The 18,643-nt window shown below is 39.6% G+C and overlaps 1 protein-coding gene and 1 long non-coding RNA gene across 5 annotated transcripts; one reads left to right on the forward strand and one right to left on the reverse strand.

Annotated features, from left to right (window-relative positions):
• The first annotated feature begins 1,034 nt into the window (after positions 1–1,034).
• Positions 1,035–4,447, forward strand: LOC311596119. The gene is made up of 2 exons (XR_014778714.1): positions 1,035–4,238; positions 4,315–4,447. It is a non-coding gene; the product is annotated as an uncharacterized lncRNA (long non-coding RNA).
• On the reverse strand, positions 3,952–16,952 carry NUDT12 (nudix hydrolase 12). Of its 4 annotated transcripts, none has more exons than XM_084779342.1 (7): positions 16,836–16,952; positions 14,396–14,604; positions 13,165–13,754; positions 10,839–11,006; positions 9,628–9,741; positions 7,431–7,630; positions 3,952–6,437 (listed from the first exon to the last, which is right to left on the reverse strand). In XM_084779342.1, the coding sequence occupies exons 2-7, from the start codon at positions 14,596–14,598 to the stop codon at positions 6,327–6,329; spliced, it is 1,386 nt and encodes a 461-aa protein (XP_084635468.1). In that variant the 5' UTR covers positions 14,599–14,604; positions 16,836–16,952; the 3' UTR covers positions 3,952–6,326. The 4 variants fall into 4 exon arrangements, with proteins under 4 accessions (XP_084635468.1, XP_084635469.1, XP_084635470.1 ...); XM_084779343.1 differs by having other exon boundaries at positions 16,879–16,946; XM_084779344.1 differs by lacking the exon at positions 16,836–16,952 and adding an exon at positions 16,681–16,829.
• Between the last annotated feature and the right edge of the window lie 1,691 nt (positions 16,953–18,643).

Genomic DNA, 18,643 nt, shown 5'->3' on the forward strand with positions numbered 1-18,643 from the left:
TTTAGGATGGGCCTTTGGATTCTTTTTTAAAAATATATTTTATTAATTTATTCATATTACATCTAAATTGTTATCCCATCCCTTGTATCTTCCCATTCTTCCCTCCCTCCCATTTTCCCCTTACTCCTTTCCCCATATGACTGTGACTGAGGGGGATCTCTTCCTCCTGTATATGCTCATAGGGTATCAAGTCTCTTCTTGGTAACCTGCTAGAGAATGTGGAAATAGAAGGATCCAGAGAGTCCTAGAAACCTACAAGAAGAACATTATGATGGGTGGATCTGGGCCCAGGGGTCCTGCTCAAACTATGGTACCAGCCAAGGACATGCAGTAAACTTCGAACCCCTACCCAGATCTACCCTATGGACAGGACATTCTTCACAGTTGAGTGGAGAGTGGGGTCTGACTTTCACACGAACTGTGGTGCCCCATATTTGGCCTTTGCACTCTTATGGAGGACCTGTTCAGAAGTTTGTTTTGTCGGTGATTCTAGATACTGCCAAGCTGACAGTAATAGTCACAACAGGTTATTTAAGGGTAAAACTATTAGAACACAGACTACCTCACAGCCTGTGCAAGTCTTCCTGTGAGAATAAGGTAACCAGAGAGTTGTGTCCTTGGCAGCTAGTAATAAATAGGGGCCTGCTGTTGTGTGATGTGGAATGTTATCCATAGGCTCATGTGTCTAAACACTTGTTACGCAGATGATGGTACTATTTGGGAAATACATGGGCCAATAGGAGGGAGAGCCATGCTGGAGGAAGTGTGTCATGGTGGAAAGGTCGTGACGTTTTCTGGATGGACCCCTCTTCCTGCTTCCGGGCTGTGGATCAAGTGAGACTACTAGCCTCCCACATGTGCCTCTGTGCCTCCTCTGCTATGATGGATAGGTGCCTACAGGGTTATAACACAAAATAAGCCTTTCCTCCTTTCAGTTGCTTCTAATGGGGTATTTGCCATAGCAGAAAAGTGACTGACATAAGACTCACAACACAACACTTAGAAGCAAAACAACCTATAAAGCCCAGAAAAATGTGAAGAAAAGGCACACTTAATTAAAATTAAAATACTAATATTATATGATAGACAAAGTGGCCAGGAAGTTAAGAGACTAATATGGCAAACAAAGCAATATGTACAAAACAAATTAAGGGTCTCATTGGGTGTGAGCATTAGATACCATTACAGCCATGGTAACATCAAGGTGTCCAGATGCTTGTATTTTCTCAACACTGCACAGCACACAGAATTCCTGCGGGCCTATTTATGGTTATACTTCCAGCAGAACCTTTATCCATGATGCAGATGGATGGCAGTGGTCAGGACCAACCAAGACCCTGAGTTTTCAATTTGGACATGTCTTTGGGGCATCTTTTAAATTGATGTTCCTAATATTTCAGAAAAAAACCTACCCAAAACAACCCCCCCCCAAACGACTCCAAACAGAACCTGCAAATCCATTCTACAAACAGGAGGGAAACTATCTAAGAAATGAACTCACTTTAATAAAGCTGCTGGGTAAATGGGTTTAAAAATCACTCTTATCTCAATGATAGAGATGACTTTAGCTCTCTGCCACCTGAGTAAATAAATATTTGTAAGGAACTGTACTAAGTCTGCAGAACATCACAGTGCTCCAATAGACTACATTTTCAGGCTAGAGTGAAACAGGCAGGTTAAAAAGAAGAGAAAACAACAACAACCAACCCCCCCTCCCACCACCACATTTGATCAGTAGTCCATTCTCTTCACTAACAGGTAAGAGCACTATTTTCAATTTCTACTCCTGGGTGGAAAGTCATCCTGAAATTGAAGCCGCTTCACAGTCTAAGTGGATAGGAGAAAGTTAATCCATCAGGGCTCAGACAGTATGTTGAACAAGTATAGTTCCCTTGAGCCGGCTGGGAAAGCCAGGGCAGTTTTTTTTTTTTTTTTATTCCTTCAGCTGTAGTTTTTCTATCAGACTTCTAGTTAGAAGGAAAAAATTTCATTAACAGATAGGCCTTTTTTTTTTTTAAAGCTTAAAGTGTATGATAAAATTTCATGGCCACCTCCGCTATTCTGGGGAGCATTACTATCATGGGAATTGTGAAAAAGAGAAATGCCCATTGATTGTTGCTTCGAGTTCACTGAGCAATAAACCGTGAAATATTATCTGGAAGGAATACAGAAAGTTCATGGCGACCCTGGTACCGTGGAATAGTTGCACGTGAACATCCTTCAGTGAAACAGAATAAGCAGCCACGTGCTGGCCCAGGCCACACTCCTAGGAGCTTAAGCTGCAGCTGAAAAGAAACGCTTTCCAAACAAGAATTTAGGTTGTTGATTACATACTTTCCCATGCTGTCTTTGACTATTTGACCGAATAACAGCAAAGAATTATTTGAAAATCTGCTATCTAGGACAAAAATTCTGCACAAAATTTAGTCAACATTTCAGCATAGATGGGGAGAGGGCCAGATGGCCTCATCTCTCTTTGAGAGACTAAGGGCAGCTAATGTTTATAAGGTTGTCAGGGTGGGTGGGTAGTGCTTGTGTTTGTGTGTGTGTGTGTGTGTGTGTGTGTGTGTGTGTGTCTGTGTGTGTCTGTGTGATTTTCTTCAGTGGTGTAGTCACTGACATGTTGTCCATGCTCCAGTAAGTAACTTCATTTTTCACTCAAAATCATGTAACCAACTCTAATTTAACTCAGCCCCAAGTTCCACACAAAACGGAACAAGAAAAGAAGAAAAGGAGCTATTGCAAAGATGGACGGTGGAAGAGAGGAGTGCAGAGGGAAGACAGCTACAATTCATTCGTTACTATATGTGTGAAACCATAAAATGAATTTAAAACAGAAAAACAAACGAATCAATGTTTTAGAAGTTTTTTTTTTTTCACTTTTACCCTAGCATTTGGAGAAAGAAAGACTACAAAGAGTGGTATAGAAGAGGAGGGTTGCTTTTGGTATTTAGTTTCACAATTTCTTTCTGCAGTTCTTGCCTATCTACACCTTTTGGAAAATACGGGCATCTGCCACAATGACATACAACCTCTGCCTCCTCAAAGCAGCCCAGCCTTCCTTCATATTCCCTGGTGCCATCAAAGCTTGCACTTCTTCCTTCCATCTCAGGGTCTTACAATTTTCATCCTGTTTTCTCTTTACCCACATCTCTGGCTGGGCCTTTAACAGGCTGACTAATTTTCGCAACAAGCTTTCAGTGCCCTCTCTGTATGTATGCGTATGCTACTGTGGATTGAACCGCATCTCTGTGGCTTTCTCACCACTGAGTTGTGTCCTCCCCGCTTTTCTTATTGTGAGCTAGGGTCTCACTAAGTTGTTCAGTGTGGTTCAGGGAGGTCTTGAATTTGCAATCCTCTAGCCTTAGGGCAGATTATCAGGAACTCCAGGGTTGCCTTGCCAGGTCAGGCTATGAGCTTTCAATTCATCACAAACTATAAAAAATGAAAAATTCAAAATGCAAATATTGACCATAGTAGATGAGCAATTAAGGTAGATTGTGCTGTATATATAGATTTAAATCTGACGTTAACTACACACAAGCCTATATGTTGGTACCTTTTACCCCAAACTACAAACTTAATATTTAAACAGACATTTACAAAATTCTTGGGTTCAAACTCAGTGCCTTAGAGGCATCACATAAGTATATTACCACTGGGCTATACTTCTAAGCCAAATCGAAATTTTAACCCTTTCATCGGGTACGTTGGTACCCACCTGCAATCTAAGCACTATAGACATTGAAGCATGAAGATTGTGGTTTTGATCCCTTCCTGGGCTACAACGAGATTACAGCTCAAAAAAGAAAAAAAAATCTTCCATGCATGGAACCCTTAAAATGACTTGTGCATTTGCTATGGACATCATTAATTACAAGCAGATGATACTCGCTAAAAGTTGTATTTGTGTCAAAAAAAATCACCAAAACATTAAAAACACACACAATATACAAACAATATATTTTAATGCGTTGTTATATTGATTCCCATTGGATTCATGTGTGACATTTCTTCCTGTAGAACTGGCTAAGATAACAACCATTTCTGTTTACATGTGTCTTCACCTCTCCAAGGTCAAAACTTAGGAATGATTATTAAAAACAACAATTTATTCACAAATTCCCCCAAGTACAGTAGGAATCTGAAATTAAATTTATACATTTTGACATTGGTATTTTACTTTGCTCTTGAACACTAACAATGTAGGAGTTAGCTGGGTGTGGTGGCGCATGCCTGTAACCTCAGAACTCTGGGAGACAGAGGCAGGCTGAGCGCTGTGAGTTCAAGGCCTGGTCGACAAAGCGAGTCCAGGACAACCCAAGGCTACACAGAGAAACCCTGTCTCAAACAAAACAAAACAAAACAAAAAACAAAAACAAAACCAAGAAGAACATGGGCTCTTACAATTTAAAATAAGAATCCACAAGTATTAAAAGCACATTTGGAACAAAAATGAACTTCAATTGATCATATTTCATAATAATCAAAGTATAGTATTTTAATATAGTTACATAGCTCCAATTTACCATGTATATAAATGTCCTGTATAGGTTTTGGTTTGGTTTAAAGTTCTGATTTTAATAAACCTTCATTAACTGCTAAGTAATAGTATTCATTAGTAAAATAAATTCTTTGAGAGTTATATTATTTAGGTATAGTATCTAATATTTGTATTAACAACATTTGGTAAGTTCATTCTTCTCATCATCACTTCTCTCTCTTTCCGTGTGTGTGTGTGTGTGTGTGTGTGTGTGTGTGTGTGTGTGTGTGTGTGTGTGTGTGTATAAGGCAGAGGCAGAAGTCATCTATCTTCTTCCATTGCTCTATTTATATGTCTGGGTCTTATACAAATGTGCCTGCAGAGGCCAGAAGATGCTGTTGAATCCCCTGGGGCTGTAGTTGCACATGGTTGTGAGCTGCCTGCTGAGGATTCTGGGAACCAAACTCTGGTCCTCCACAAGAATGGAAAGCACTCTTCATCACTGAGCCATCTCCACCTTGTGTTTTGAGTCAAGTTCTCTCATTTAGCTTACTGATTCACTAGACTGAGTGACCATCAGGCACCCAAGATGCTCTTTTGATGTCTCTTTTGATCTGGGATTAGATTTGTATGTCACGGAACCCAGCTTCTTATATGGGTACCGAGGATCTGAACTCCAGTACTCATGCTTGCACGGCAAGCACCCCAGTGCCGCCATTTTTCTAAGCCCTCATTCTACAGATACTTTGGTAATAGCTTTGATTTCCTAGTATAGGGGGAAATCTAGTTCTTATCTGCATACTGCAAACTGTTACAATGGTTATGCTTAACATCTATATATTGTCTTTAAGGTCTCTTCAAGCTCTACCAGTGTAGTAAACAGGCAAAATATTTATATGTATACAGTTAAAACAATTGCAAAACAGCCAATGTGTCTGTATTATAAAACTGCGAAATACTGTAATTAACTTTCCCTAGGATTTTAGCAACTCTCTTCTAAGGTATACTAATTAAGGCTTCTTAATGAAATAAGGTCAAAGCCAAAATATCATATTTCAGTATAATGAATACTGATGGCAATTATTATATTGTTCCCAAAACAAATACATCCTTAATTACAGAATTAAATACAGTCACTGCTTTATTTAAAATGCAAATACACTTTTGATTTAGTTTCTGACCTTCAAGAATTCCTTTCTAAAATGTTAATATCAGGTGAAAAATTGGAGAATCTTCACTTGTCTTAATAATAACTTTTAATGTAAGCACTTAGCTTTGAGTTCAACTGTGAGGTCCAGACACAAGTGTACGTGTGTTTTTTAGTTCTCTACTCATGAGTATGGTATACAGCAATGGGTAAATTGTTAAAACAAAATCATTCTTAACACTAGTCATATTAAACTAGTAGTAACACTGTAACAGTTCTACCACTAGAACAATAGGCCAGGAGACTGACAATCAGATGACTGAATAGACATTGATGCTGAACATTTGTCTCCAACAAGGATCCAGTCTACAAGAGATGGATTAAGGTTTATCCCACCTCTGGAGCATACTTCATTCCAACAGGATCTTTCTTAGTAGAATTACAGTCAGTTTTCAGATAGAAAATTGCCAAGCACAACAAAAACATTCATAGGATGACTCCAAATTAAAAAAAGAAAAATCTGAGGCATCATTCTGACTTACAAAACTACTAATTTCGTAGTTAACAAATATTTTCAAAGCTCCCAAGTTTTTATGTTATATGATTCTAAATATCAATAAATATATCTAATCTCACTTGAGAGATAAGTAGGATTAAAAATTAAATAATCATCCAACAGGGGTTAGTGTTTCTCATTTAGAGATTAGGGTTCATCCCAACCCAGTGCTTGATTAACTGATGGGCGATGGCTCGGCTCGGTGGCACGAAGAACGCCTGCTGCTTCCCTTTGGTAAGAACATCCACAACCTAAGACAGAAGCACAGCACAGCACCTCAGAGGCCAGATACTATGGGGTTTCCAGTTGCTTCAGGGAGCCCTTGTCTCAATGTTAAAATGTTCCAGAAAAACAGATAAAAACAAGGCCAGGAATGCATTTCACTCCAAAGTCAAGGCAACATTTTGGTATGGGTACCTTTTCCTGCAATTCTGAAACCATCATCTAATTTCTTTTGTCAGTACAAGATAAAAATTAATTTTCTATGGGCAAAGCCATAAATGAGTTTAAAACTTTAACACTATAGTGTCAATTTTTTTCTATATAAATTTTTGGCTAAAACTGTTCAATAATGTATCCTTACTACTTAAGAGATATTATTTTAAAAGTTCTCATGAATATATACTATGATATATATTTATGTATTTGGCGACATCTATGCCTTTCTTGTCCTTCAATATATTTTTTCTTCCCCGTTTACTTCCTATTTGTGTGTGTGTATATATATATATATATATTTAAATATATATATTTAAAGATGGACACTTACTATGCAGTACAGGCTGGCCTGGGACTCACTATGCATTGCACTCAAACTCTTGGTAATCCATAATCTTCAGCATTATCTTTCAAAATACACAAAAACTTCAAGCATTTTTACTGCCTTTTTTGAGAGCTATTTCCTTTAGTGTGAACATCTGTGATTGATATTTGATATGTCTGAACTAGTATAAATACTTCAAGTTCACTAAAAGGGATTATCATTCATTCATCAGTGGGTGTAATATGTGAAACTTGAAATGGCACAGAATCATCATTCTAGAGAATCTCACAGAGTGAGTCAAATAGGACACATTGACAACACACATTTTCTATATGGAATTATCAATTACATTATAATCCATTCATAATGAGAGGGTGGCAGCCATTCATTCAACTTGCTGAAGTACGCTTCCTTGCAGCATGCCCAAACCAATACTATCATGGAACAATCAATAGAATAAGGAAATTAAATTGAACTCTACCTGTTCTCTCGTGAACCATCGGGCATCCTCTATTTCATTCTTGTCAACTTTAATTTCTGTAGACACTGCCACAGCTAAACAACCAATCATTAAGGAGGAGGGCATTGGCCATGGCTGACAAGAGACGTACTGAACATGGCCAACTTTGACTCCACTTTCCTCTTCTACTTCTCTCCGCACAGCGTCTTCTATTGTCTCGCCTAATCAGACGAGGCACAAGAACAAGTGGCTGGTCAACATGACTTGGACACTGTGAGCTCCACACAGTTCAAACATTTTGAAATCACTCTGGAAAGAGCCCCCATTCCATGAATGCTAATTGCAGCCTGGAAGTGAAGAAAAGCATTGCACTTGGAAGTACGTGCCCACGAATCGAGTGTCAAAAAGCTTCAAGCCACTTTTCATTTCCTAAAAGCCCAATTTGGCAGTGCATAAAATAATAATTATAAATTCTGCAAGTATCACATACTGTTGACTAAATATTATTAAAAAGTTTATTATCTCATGAATCATCATTCAATATGCCATTATTTTGTAGGGTTTTTGTTTTTGTTTTTGTTTTTCTTTCTGAGACAGGGTTTCACTGTTTAGCCTTGGCTGTCCTGGAACTCACTCTGTAGTCCAGCCTGCCCTTGAACTCACAGAGATCCACCTGCCTCTGCCTTCCAAGTGCTCAGATTAAAGGTGTGTGCCACCACTGCCTGACTTATTTTGTGTGAGTTTTATAAATGGCTAGTTTTTCTCTCCATTAAAAATCTTTTATTTTATTTTGAGATAGGGTCTTATGTAACCCATGTTGGCTTTGAACTTGCTATATAGCTGAGAGCTGAGGCTATCCTTCATCCCTGACCTTAGTACCTCCACTTCCAAGTGTTGGGCTTACAGACAAGCATATACTATAACATCCAACTTTCATTAGAATCTGGAAACTCAAAATCACTCTCTCAAAAGACCAACAAAACAAAACAGACAAACTGAGAGAGAGGGGCGGGGAGGGAGGGAGGGGGAGAGAGAGAGGTGGGGGGGAGGGAGGGAAAGAAGGTGATCAACACAATGTGTTGGCCAGCCACTCCTGGGAATGGGTCTTGACTTGGAGCGTGTTTGATAAACTCAGTAACATTGCATTGGCGAAAGCTGATTTCCCCTTTCACAGAAAGTATTGATTGCCAATAGCATCTTTGTTAGAGGTTGGGTCCACCTTCCCTTCTCAGTGCAACACAGTGATTAGGAGCAAGGACTCAGAAGTGACACGGCCTGGGTTTGAATCTCTTCTCTATCACCAGTGAATTGGGGCTAGGTAAGCCCCAATTGTGTCAGACCTGTGAAAGCATTGTGCAGTACCCGCTCTAAGGCTGTAAAAGAGTCACAAGATTTACCACAGGCCAGCTTCCAGCTGAAGATCAGGTAGTATGTTTACTGCTATAACTACCTAACAATGCAGACTAACATTGTCTGTTGAGATTAAACATGACTAATCCAGGTATGTTCATTCATTTGCTCTGGGATAGGTAATAAAATCCTATTACATGTGAAGCAATGGCTCTAACCGACATATAAAAATGGATGAAAGAGAACATTATATCTTACAGAATTGACATGGTGCTAAAGTCGATAATCTATAAATATGTATTGTAAGGTGGTGTTGATCACTGTAGGAAGGGTCAGATGGCATGCCTGGGATTGTAAATGCTGGGTATGGATGTAATGACTGTACTTGTAATAATCATATAACCTTTAGGAAGGGTGACACATCTAGCACAGAAGAGAGATGCAAGCCACCTGGAGTGCTTGGTTAAAAGCAATGTATGACAAAGTAAATACTAAATTTAAAATAACAAACTACCTTTGTAAAAATTTGGAAATGATACCATGATTAAATTACATGATTAAGATACTATTTAAAATATTTTGGGGTTGTCAAAACGGTTGAGCAGGTAAAGGCACTTGTCACCAAGCCTGTTGATTTAAGTCTGGGACTCACATGGCTAAAGGAGAAAACTATCAAAGTTGTTTGCTTACCTCAACAGTGCAACCTTCTCCCCCCCCCCCTCTCTCTCACACACACACACACACACACACACAGAAGGCAGTAAAAATTAAAAAAAAAGTGTTTCTGTTTTTTACCATGGTATTTACAGGAGAATACAGCTCATGCTATCTGTTTTAAATTTCTAAAAATTATTCCGAAAAGGCTTACCAGGTTCAATAAATCCAGCGAGGCAAGTAAACATGCCTGGGGGAAATCTCTTTTGCCTGCCTAAAAGGCATTTGGTTCCATCTGGGTGGATAACTTGCATGATGACTACTGGATCTGTTCAAAAAAGAAAAAAAAAAAAAAGGAAACAAACAAACAAACAAAAAGCACACACAGAAGCAGCAGTAAATACAATTAGATGCATTATGCAATAGTAACATGCAGGTATATTTCTTACAGGAGCAAGACTCCTATTTATACCACAGCCCTCCTTTCTGCTCTGAAGTGCTTAAGAAATATCTGAGGAACCACAGAGAATACTTTTGGTAAGTGAAAGGAAGATGCTTTTTGCCGTCCCTAATTCCGATCTTAGCAACATTTTCTCTGTACTTAAGAGTATAATGAGGCACAAGTTTGAGGAGATAATATATGAACATTGAAACATTCACAGTTTACTAAAAATACACTAAACTTGTTTTTCCCATTCATCCAATAACACTTAGCAGTTCATCTCTCTAGAAGTCAGTAACCTAGAAACTCCTCCTCCAAGATCATGAGTGCGATCAGGGAAATCAGTCATTAAAGTGCCCATGTATTCCCAGGATCACTGAGCTCTAAGCAGTTTCTCTAGCAGTTTTCAGGGCTGGGTTATGGGATTTCTCTAGCAAGAAAAGAAACACAGCAGCGCCTAGAAGAATAAAGGCATAGAGGCCATGCAGGGGTGAGAAGGGAGCTTTAGACCACAAGGCTGGGTTAAGTCTCCCAGGGACTGAGGCACTGGAGACTTTATCATAGCTTCATGAGAGGGGCCAAACTGACTAGCTTTGAAATGAAGCATCTTAACGCAGCAGATTCATGAACTGATAAACTAAAGGTAAGACATGACTTATCGTAAACAGTACAGTCTTTTACTGAACGTCTTCTGACCCAAGATTCCAAGTAGCTGAGATTTCATTACAAAGAAAGAAAGGAGGGGGAAAAAAAGCAAAGCCTTGGGGTCTCAGGGGCAGATCAATAGTTAAGCATGCTTGCTCCTCATACAGCACTCACAATGGGTAGTTCTTAACAAACTGTGAATCCAGGTCAATGGGAAGGTACCCTATTCTGGTTATACATAATATTTACACACATTTGCACAGACATCCAGACGTGTACACACACACACACACACACATACACACACACACTCTTAAAAAAAGAAAACCCTTACTTACCAACTCTTGGATAAGATGTATTGTGCACGCCATGGAGACTAGGACAGTTTTCTCTTAAGCAAACTCTTTTATAGCCACCTTCCTCAATTTTAGTCGCACTGCCACAGGTTGGGCAGAACTTGTATCGACTATGCCACGCAAGAACAGATCTTGCTTGAGCAACAACGCCTTTTAAGAAGAAGTACAAGAAGTTTTATTTCCGTGAAAAGCTGGAATAATATGTAGGCACAATGCTTTGAAGCAACAGTGAGCACATGGGTTGTTTTAGGAATCTCTGACTGGTCAATGGCTTTAGTATTTATCTTTATGATGTACTATTATCATTCATATTTATATTTTTATTTTTAATCACTTTGTTGTAGTATTCTTACAAATTAAAAAAAATCACACAGCTAGATTATGGTAGTGATTCAAGCAAGCTGTTTTTCCTTTCAATTTAATTTTCAATATGACAAGTGAAAATCAGGCTTAATTTTAATTTGAATAGGACAGATGCACTGACATGTACACTAAAGACTAATAGATCAGGCTTCTGCTATTAGTACGTAAATACTGGATATACATTACCCAAGTATACAGTGAGTTTACAGTAGAGATTACAAAATCTTATATTGGGCTACAGATGTAGCTGAGTGGGAGAATACTCTTTTAGTGTTTGTGAAGCCCTAGATTTTATTTGTAGCTCTAAAAAAAGAAAGCACAACAAAACAACAACAGTCTATATTTTCTTTACATTTGTGATACTTTGTTGACTTAAAGGAAGCCATAGGTGTTTCTTGGTATATTAAGCCACTGTTGGTTCACAGCACCACACTGTGAGACATAACCAGTCCTTGCATATAGCACGTAGCATTTATTTGTAGGTAACTCCATTAAACATGTCCAACAGAATTTATCTTAGGATGTATGCACTCTGGTTCAAGCCCTTACATTGGTTCTTCCCGAGCTTTGTGACCTGAGAGAAATAGTACAATCAAGTCATAAGACTAGGAATATCTCAGAGGCCTGGTGAACTTATGTTCTTTAAAATCTAATATGTGACCGATGGAATTTTGAAATATCCAAAACAAGAATAAATGTAACAACATTTAAAGTGACAATGGTGAATAAATAAAACTTATAGCACCATATTTAAAGAAGCACAAGTATCATTAACTGTCTGCCTGTTACCTTATATACCATAGTATTTATCTTTTATCAGAATCAATATATAAAAATATGTATTTAATACTTGTTATACACTATAATCCTATAAAGATACATATGCATACATATATTTATACTTAAGTATATATATGTATATATTTATATATGTGTATATTTTTTAATATATTATTTTATTTGGTATTCTCAGCAACTTTATGAGAAGAGAGACTGGTTATCCTTATTTCTAGAAGAGGAAACTGAGGCATAGAGAAGTAAAGTTATACAGTAAAGTAGTTATCACTGTTTTCTCACCAGTAAAATAAAGAAAAAAGAAACAACTAGCTCATTTATGAGTTTATTATAAAACTATGCATATGTATCTAAATATAATTGTTGTTATTTAAGTCAATTATTTCCTCACCATTCTCTGTCTCTGATACTACTTGTATCTGTCCACCAGCCAAGGGTCTACTATATCCCAGTTATAATGCTCCAATCTACAGACCAAGTCATGTGCATGCTACCGCACACTCTTCCTTACTTTCTATCTTCACTGGCATCATTCTAACATGCTGTCTGTCTGCTAAGCCACGGCAGTAACTCATCTACTCCCAACAAGGCTCCTGACCTCCACTCTGCCATATACATACAATTCATGCTTGTGAGGTAGCTAGAATTAACCTTGCTCTTTAAAACACACACATACACACACACACACACACACACACACACACACACACACACTCACTCACTCACTCATTCACAATGTGGAGGTGTGGGGCTGTTCTTGTAGCTACAACAAATGGGTATTTAGAATAAAACTCTTGCTATTTTTCTTTTCCTTTCTTTCTTTTTTAATAGATGCTACTGAAAATCAAAAGCGAGGAATGCAACAGCTAAGGTCTTTGGCGTCAAGTTCAAAGCCTAGTAGGGACTCAAACTTTATTTACAGAAGAGTTGAATGGGACCATCACACGTGGAGGTTAACTCCAAGGAAACTAATCTGGCCGCTTCACATCACAGCCAGCATTAGAACATCGCTCTGGAGGGAGAAGTTGAGGGACCTCTTAGGCTTACTGCCCAGTGGCATGTACCGCTCAGATGCTGCACAAACACGCACCTCCAAACTGGTTTAAAAAGCAGACAGTTACGGACACAAGAAAACATACTCATTCCTCACCAGCCTCTTTTTCTTTCAACTGCAGAAGAGCTGGCATTGGAGGGTGGAGAAAATAACAATTTTCGTGTCTTTGCTTAAAGTCTTCAGCGGCAACAGGCTCTATGGCGAGGGCAAACCAAGTGACCAAACCATCGTCCTCTTCCACGGGGACTCTTTCAGCATGGTTCCGTGGTCCCTTTCTCATTTCAAGCTCTACTCCAAGGAACACCAAGGTGATCGTCTCTGGCTGAGCCAAGTAACCCTTTACGTCTGTGTAGTTCAGCTGGCAAAGCCTGACTTCCGGCTGCTGCGAGCTTTCTTTGTTGCTTCCTAGAGTAACCAAGGGGTTCAAGTCTGAGAACAGGATATAAACTGTGGCTGGGTGGCTCTCTTTAGCTTTCAGCCAGTCGGAATCATTTCTTTTGTCACTCTTCCGGTCCAGGAGTGTTCTGCTGAAATAATTGTCGCATTCGTCTACTTCATTCGTTAGGAACCACGGCTTCTTCCCACCTTTTGCATTAGCTAACAAGTTAGCTACGTGCTTATAACCCCAAAACACAGCAATATCTAGTGCAGTTTGCCTTGACGTATTGACAAGTGATCTGTCACATCTAGACAGAAGAAAAGATGGGGAGGAAAAATAAAATGATAAGTAGAATTATTCTCTTGTATTTATTTTAGTAAAATACATACATAGCCCAACTATTTCATTTTTCCCCTTTTTCTTTTTCATCATTTGGTTCATAGTTCACTACTGAAGGTTAAAACAATCAAGTAATAATTGTAGGAAATGAAAAGTTAAGGACGGTAGACATTTAAATAAAATGAGAGTGTCTCGGTGTGCCATAAAGAAATGCAAGCATTTTATATAGTCCATAGCAGCCATAATGAGGCTCACAGTTGTGTTTAGAAGAATGGCATCAAACTCATTGTAGACATTCTTTCTGACAAAACATGAAAGGTTGCCTTTTAAATTAAGAAACGTATTTCTAAAATGTAGCTCAGAGTTAGAGAGCTTGCCTGATATGCATGAGGCTTTGGGCTCAGTCCCTAACACTGAGCCCCCTCCCCAACCCAGTCTCAATAAAAGCCGCTTTAGTGATAAATTATGCCACCTTTCATATAATAAACTGGGCAATAAGCTATTTACTAGCCCATCTATATAAACATATCTATAGGACAGTGTGAACAGACATGAAGGCAGACATTAGAGCGCAAACCCTTTTAGGCGGGCCAGCCCTCAGGTGTTTACCCTTTCTCAAGCAGAAACTGGACAACATCGGGGTGCCCGTTCCTTGCGGCATACATTAAGGCGGTCCAGCCATTTTCAGAGGGTTCATTGAGAAGAGATGGAGAGTGACTGAGTATCGCTGCTAACTTGGCAACATCTCCTTCTGCAGCAGAACTGTGGAGTTCAGATAGTATTATCCTTTTTGGATTTTTTACAGAAGCCATGTCTTCCTTTAAAAAAAAAAAGTGAGAAAAACCTTATTTGCAATTGCTTTTTGCATGAATGGATGAACATTACTTACGTGCAGATCTAGGAAAAAAACAGTAAGTTTCCAAGCCAATACACCTGTCAAAAGACAATCCGTAGCCAACTGCTACTGCCATGTAGATTTTGAAATTGCTGTAAATTGCGAATCATAATTCAGTTTAGGGGCCTAAGAGAAGGGTCAGACAATAACAAAAGAGTTCTGGCAATAGAAATGCAGAGCTTGGAGTGGAAGGGGAGGGAGCAGTAACAATCTAAAAAAGAGCAGGCATCGAGGTATAGAACAGGGGAGGAGCAGGGGTATGGGAGGTGAAGGGTTAAAGCAGATGAAATTAGAGGCAGATGCTTAAGCAGATGATAAGCAGTATTCTGATTCTATGCTAGGTTATAAGTGTCATCCCTCAAAGAAATTATGGTTCTACAGTTATTCAAGCGCTTTTAAAGCTTCACATAAAAACAATTTACCGGTTAACCTTACATAATTAATTTTGCAATCCATATGGTCCTGAGCTTTGTTCATGGTGTGAGGTAGACTAGGTCAGGATTTATTTTCACTCATGGATAATTCATGACTCAGCATCATTCTTGAAATGATGTCTGTCTCATTGCACTGCACTGTTATCCTTGTCACAAATCAGATGACAATGCACTTTTGTGTCTGTTGTTGGATGCAGGTTTTGCTGGCCACACGATTGTCCTTGAAGCAGTTTTAAAAATTATTAACTTTGTGTTGTCAGCCTAACCCTGAGTTGTAAACAAAGCAAAGCCATGGCTCATGGCTCTTAATGAATACAATGAAGTTCTGAGTTGTGTTAAAAAAAAAAAGATAAAAAAAGATAAAAAAAAAAAAAAGGTTCCTGTTAACTTCAAAATATTCTTTCTTCTTTCTTAGTACTGCAGGTTCAACTTAAGAGTGTTGTCTCTTGGATTTTGAAATAGCAACCTGGCTAGTCAAATCCAAAGCTTAGTCTGTACAAAGTTGAGGAAAACAATGGGCCCAAGATTAATTTCTTGATTTGGTATCTGCTCTTCTGTTTGTGTTCTCTGTTATTTACAAATAATTTATAACTGCTCAAGGTAATCCAGGAAAACTGTTTAAAGTCTGTTCACAAGTGAAATTTGGCTAATTTACTTCCATTTATTTTACACATTTTTCCACTTTTTTTTTCATACTGAAGTTTTAAAATACTTTAAAATATTGTAGCCAGGTTGTAATATTCCAGGACTTTATTTTATTTTGAAGTACGGCTCAGTGTCTTCCAAACTCCCTTCCTCTTAAATCACGTTCACAAACTCCTGTTACAGCTTATTCAGTGAAGTTGACTTTTAATACCTCACCGTTCCCTGTTCAGAGGTCATGGTTTCAGAGTTCATGGTAACTCCCTCACCGCCCTCACAGATCTCCCTAGGGGAGTCCAACATTGGACATCCAAACTTGTTGTGTCATACCAATGCAGCGTGTATGCATAAAACATTCTCTGGACTGCAAGGTGAAACAAATAAGCCCCGTTCTCTCTAGCTTTTTCAATACAAGTCATTTAGTAAAACCGCCTTCACTCCTTCGCGGGAAGCTTGTAAGAACTGACATGTGGTAGCACTACCGGCAAATCATTTCTTCTTGGCAGGTGCAGTGGAAAGTGAGGATGAAAGGGTAGGAGAGAGCTTGGCCCCCGCTTTCCAAGGCTATTCGGAGAGCGCAGCCAGAAGAGACTTGAATTTTAAAGGAATTATATTTTAACCAAACCAGCATCCATTTTCACTAATAAGTAACCTGGGGTCCTAGAACTGCTCAGCATGGCTCTAGCAGGCCACAACAGGGCTTCACAGTACATCTGTCAATTAAGCCACCAGCCATCATGTCATGAATTTCACTTGTTTGGCTATAGGGACCAATTTAACCCATTAAGAGCAACCCACACAAGCATGGTCTCTCCCAACGGCCAAATGCCTTGAACAGTTATTTTCCTTCTAGTATAGGATTCCTTCTTTTGAGGAGGAACAACAACGTAAGTAGTTGGTTTTTACACTATCCAAAACTTAGCTGGGAATTTTAGCAGCCACCGTCCAGCAGGCACCTCCAGCTCCGCGTCCCGCGCCTGCGCCCGCGCCAGGCTGCGCCACAAGCCTGCGGGGGACCCACGGGGACTGCACGTCCTAGAAGGTCTCCTGGCCGACTAACGCCGCTAGGGTTACTAACCCAAGAGTGACCAGAGGAACCGCGATCACCACCAAGGACTCACAGGGCAAACTCAGCCGTCAATTTCTCTCGACGTTGTAGGCAGCCTCCCGAACTTCCGGCAGAGGCCCACTGTCATCGCACAGCCATATGGGAGATGTAGTTTAAAGGCCATCGAGAATTTCCGGCTGGAGACTGGGCGGGGTAGGGTAGATATGTGGCCTTTCTAGTCTCTATAAAAACCTCACTTCACATATTATGGAAAAGTCATTACAGAGTCTGCCTAACTTATTAAGTTATAAGCTGTGTTGGAGCTTCCACAATACCTCCTTGATTGTAGGTTTATATAACTCATGGAAAAAATCTTGGGACCAGGGTTGGTATCCACAATAGGATGTTTTTGCTTTATTAATTTAATTTCCTATGACTTTATTCTCCAAAGCCTACAAAACTAATCTGACTTCTTTGATAGCTACAGATTTAGTGGTCCTCTAATTCCCAAGCCAGGCAATTGTATTTGTTAGTCAGCAACAGCTGCAGCAGTATTTTAAGACTGACCATTGATTTGTGTACCTCCTGGGCTCTTTTTCACATTAAGGTTGCATATACCTGTTGACAGTGTGGTGCTTGAGCTGAGACCTGAACCCAGAGCCTCTTGGGTACAGGGTAAATATTCTATTACTGAACTCTAAACAACCTACTACCCAACTATATTTCCATGATGTTTTTTCAAACTTTGTTCCATGCTTCTATCTGGGAGTAGTTATTGAGGTGAGTTGGATAAGAATGGTCCCTGTAGGCTCAATTTTCTTAACCAATATATTTTATTAAAAACTTAGTGACCGAGCATGTGTCACTTATAACCCGACTAACCAAAACAATAAGAAATTAGGATTAATGGACACAATAACAAAACTGTAAGGATATCAGTTCTGAGGAATGATTCTCCGGCCATGAGCCACAGGATTTCTTCTGCTGGAACCTGGGGTAACCAGAACCCAGAACCTCAGCAGGTGCCGGAGCCCTGAAGCCTTCCCTCGAGCGGTTCTCTCTAGGAGCGGTTTTTTTAAAAAAAAAATTTATTTATTATGTATACAGTGTTCCTGCCTGCATGTACACCCACAGGCCAGAAGAGGGCATTACATCACATTATAGATGGTTGTGAACCACCATGTGGTTGCTGGGAATTGAACTCAGGACCATTTGGAAGAGCAGGTGGTGCTCTTAACCACTGAACCATCTCTCCAGCCCCTCTAGGAGCGTCTTGACATGCAGTGATGAACAGCTAAATCTATCCCAAGTCTCCTCAAAGCCCTGCCTCCAGTTCTGGCTCATTTATATATCTTCTCCCAGAGTCTGGTCACAGGATCTTTTCAGCTGGCAACAATTAAGCTCCTGCACAAGGCAGTTGCTCTTCTAGTGAATTAACCTCACCTGTTCTCTCACGAGACCATTCCGATCCCACACTTAGAATCCTAAAAAACAGGTTTATCTCTCCTTCAGGTCCTCAAGGCTCATACATTTCAATTCTTAGTCCTCAGTTGGTAGGACTCTTTACAAAGGATTAGGAGGCGTGGTCTTGTTGGAGGAGGTGTGTCACTAGGAGTGGGATTTGAAGTTTCAAAAGCCAAAGCCATTCCCAATTAGCCCTTTCTGGCCAGACCGCTGACTCCTACTTGCACCTAAGCATGTAAGCTCTCAGCTGTGGCTCCAGCAGCACACTGGTCTGCCTGCCTGCTGCCATGCTCCCCGCCGTAACGCTGATGGACCCATCTGCTGAAATGGTAAGCACCTCCACAGTCAACTCTTGCTTTTACAAGTTACCTTTA

This window comes from Acomys minous, assembly GCF_964271855.1.
Source record: "Acomys minous genome assembly, chromosome: 4".
Taxonomy (NCBI): Eukaryota; Metazoa; Chordata; class Mammalia; order Rodentia; family Muridae; genus Acomys; species Acomys minous.

Bases quoted from the DNA above. Each gene is read 5' to 3' on its own strand.
- NUDT12 (XM_084779342.1), bottom strand. From the start codon at position 14,598: ATGGCTTCTGTAAAAAATCCAAAAAGGATAATACTATCTGAACTCCAC. The intron at 9,742-10,838 runs GTAAGTAAGGGT...TTTTTTGAACAG, and splicing joins TACATCTTATCCAAGAGTTG to ATCCAGTAGTCATCATGCAA. The intron at 7,631-9,627 runs GTAAGCCTTTTC...TCGTCTGATTAG, and splicing joins CGCTGGATTTATTGAACCTG to GCGAGACAATAGAAGACGCT.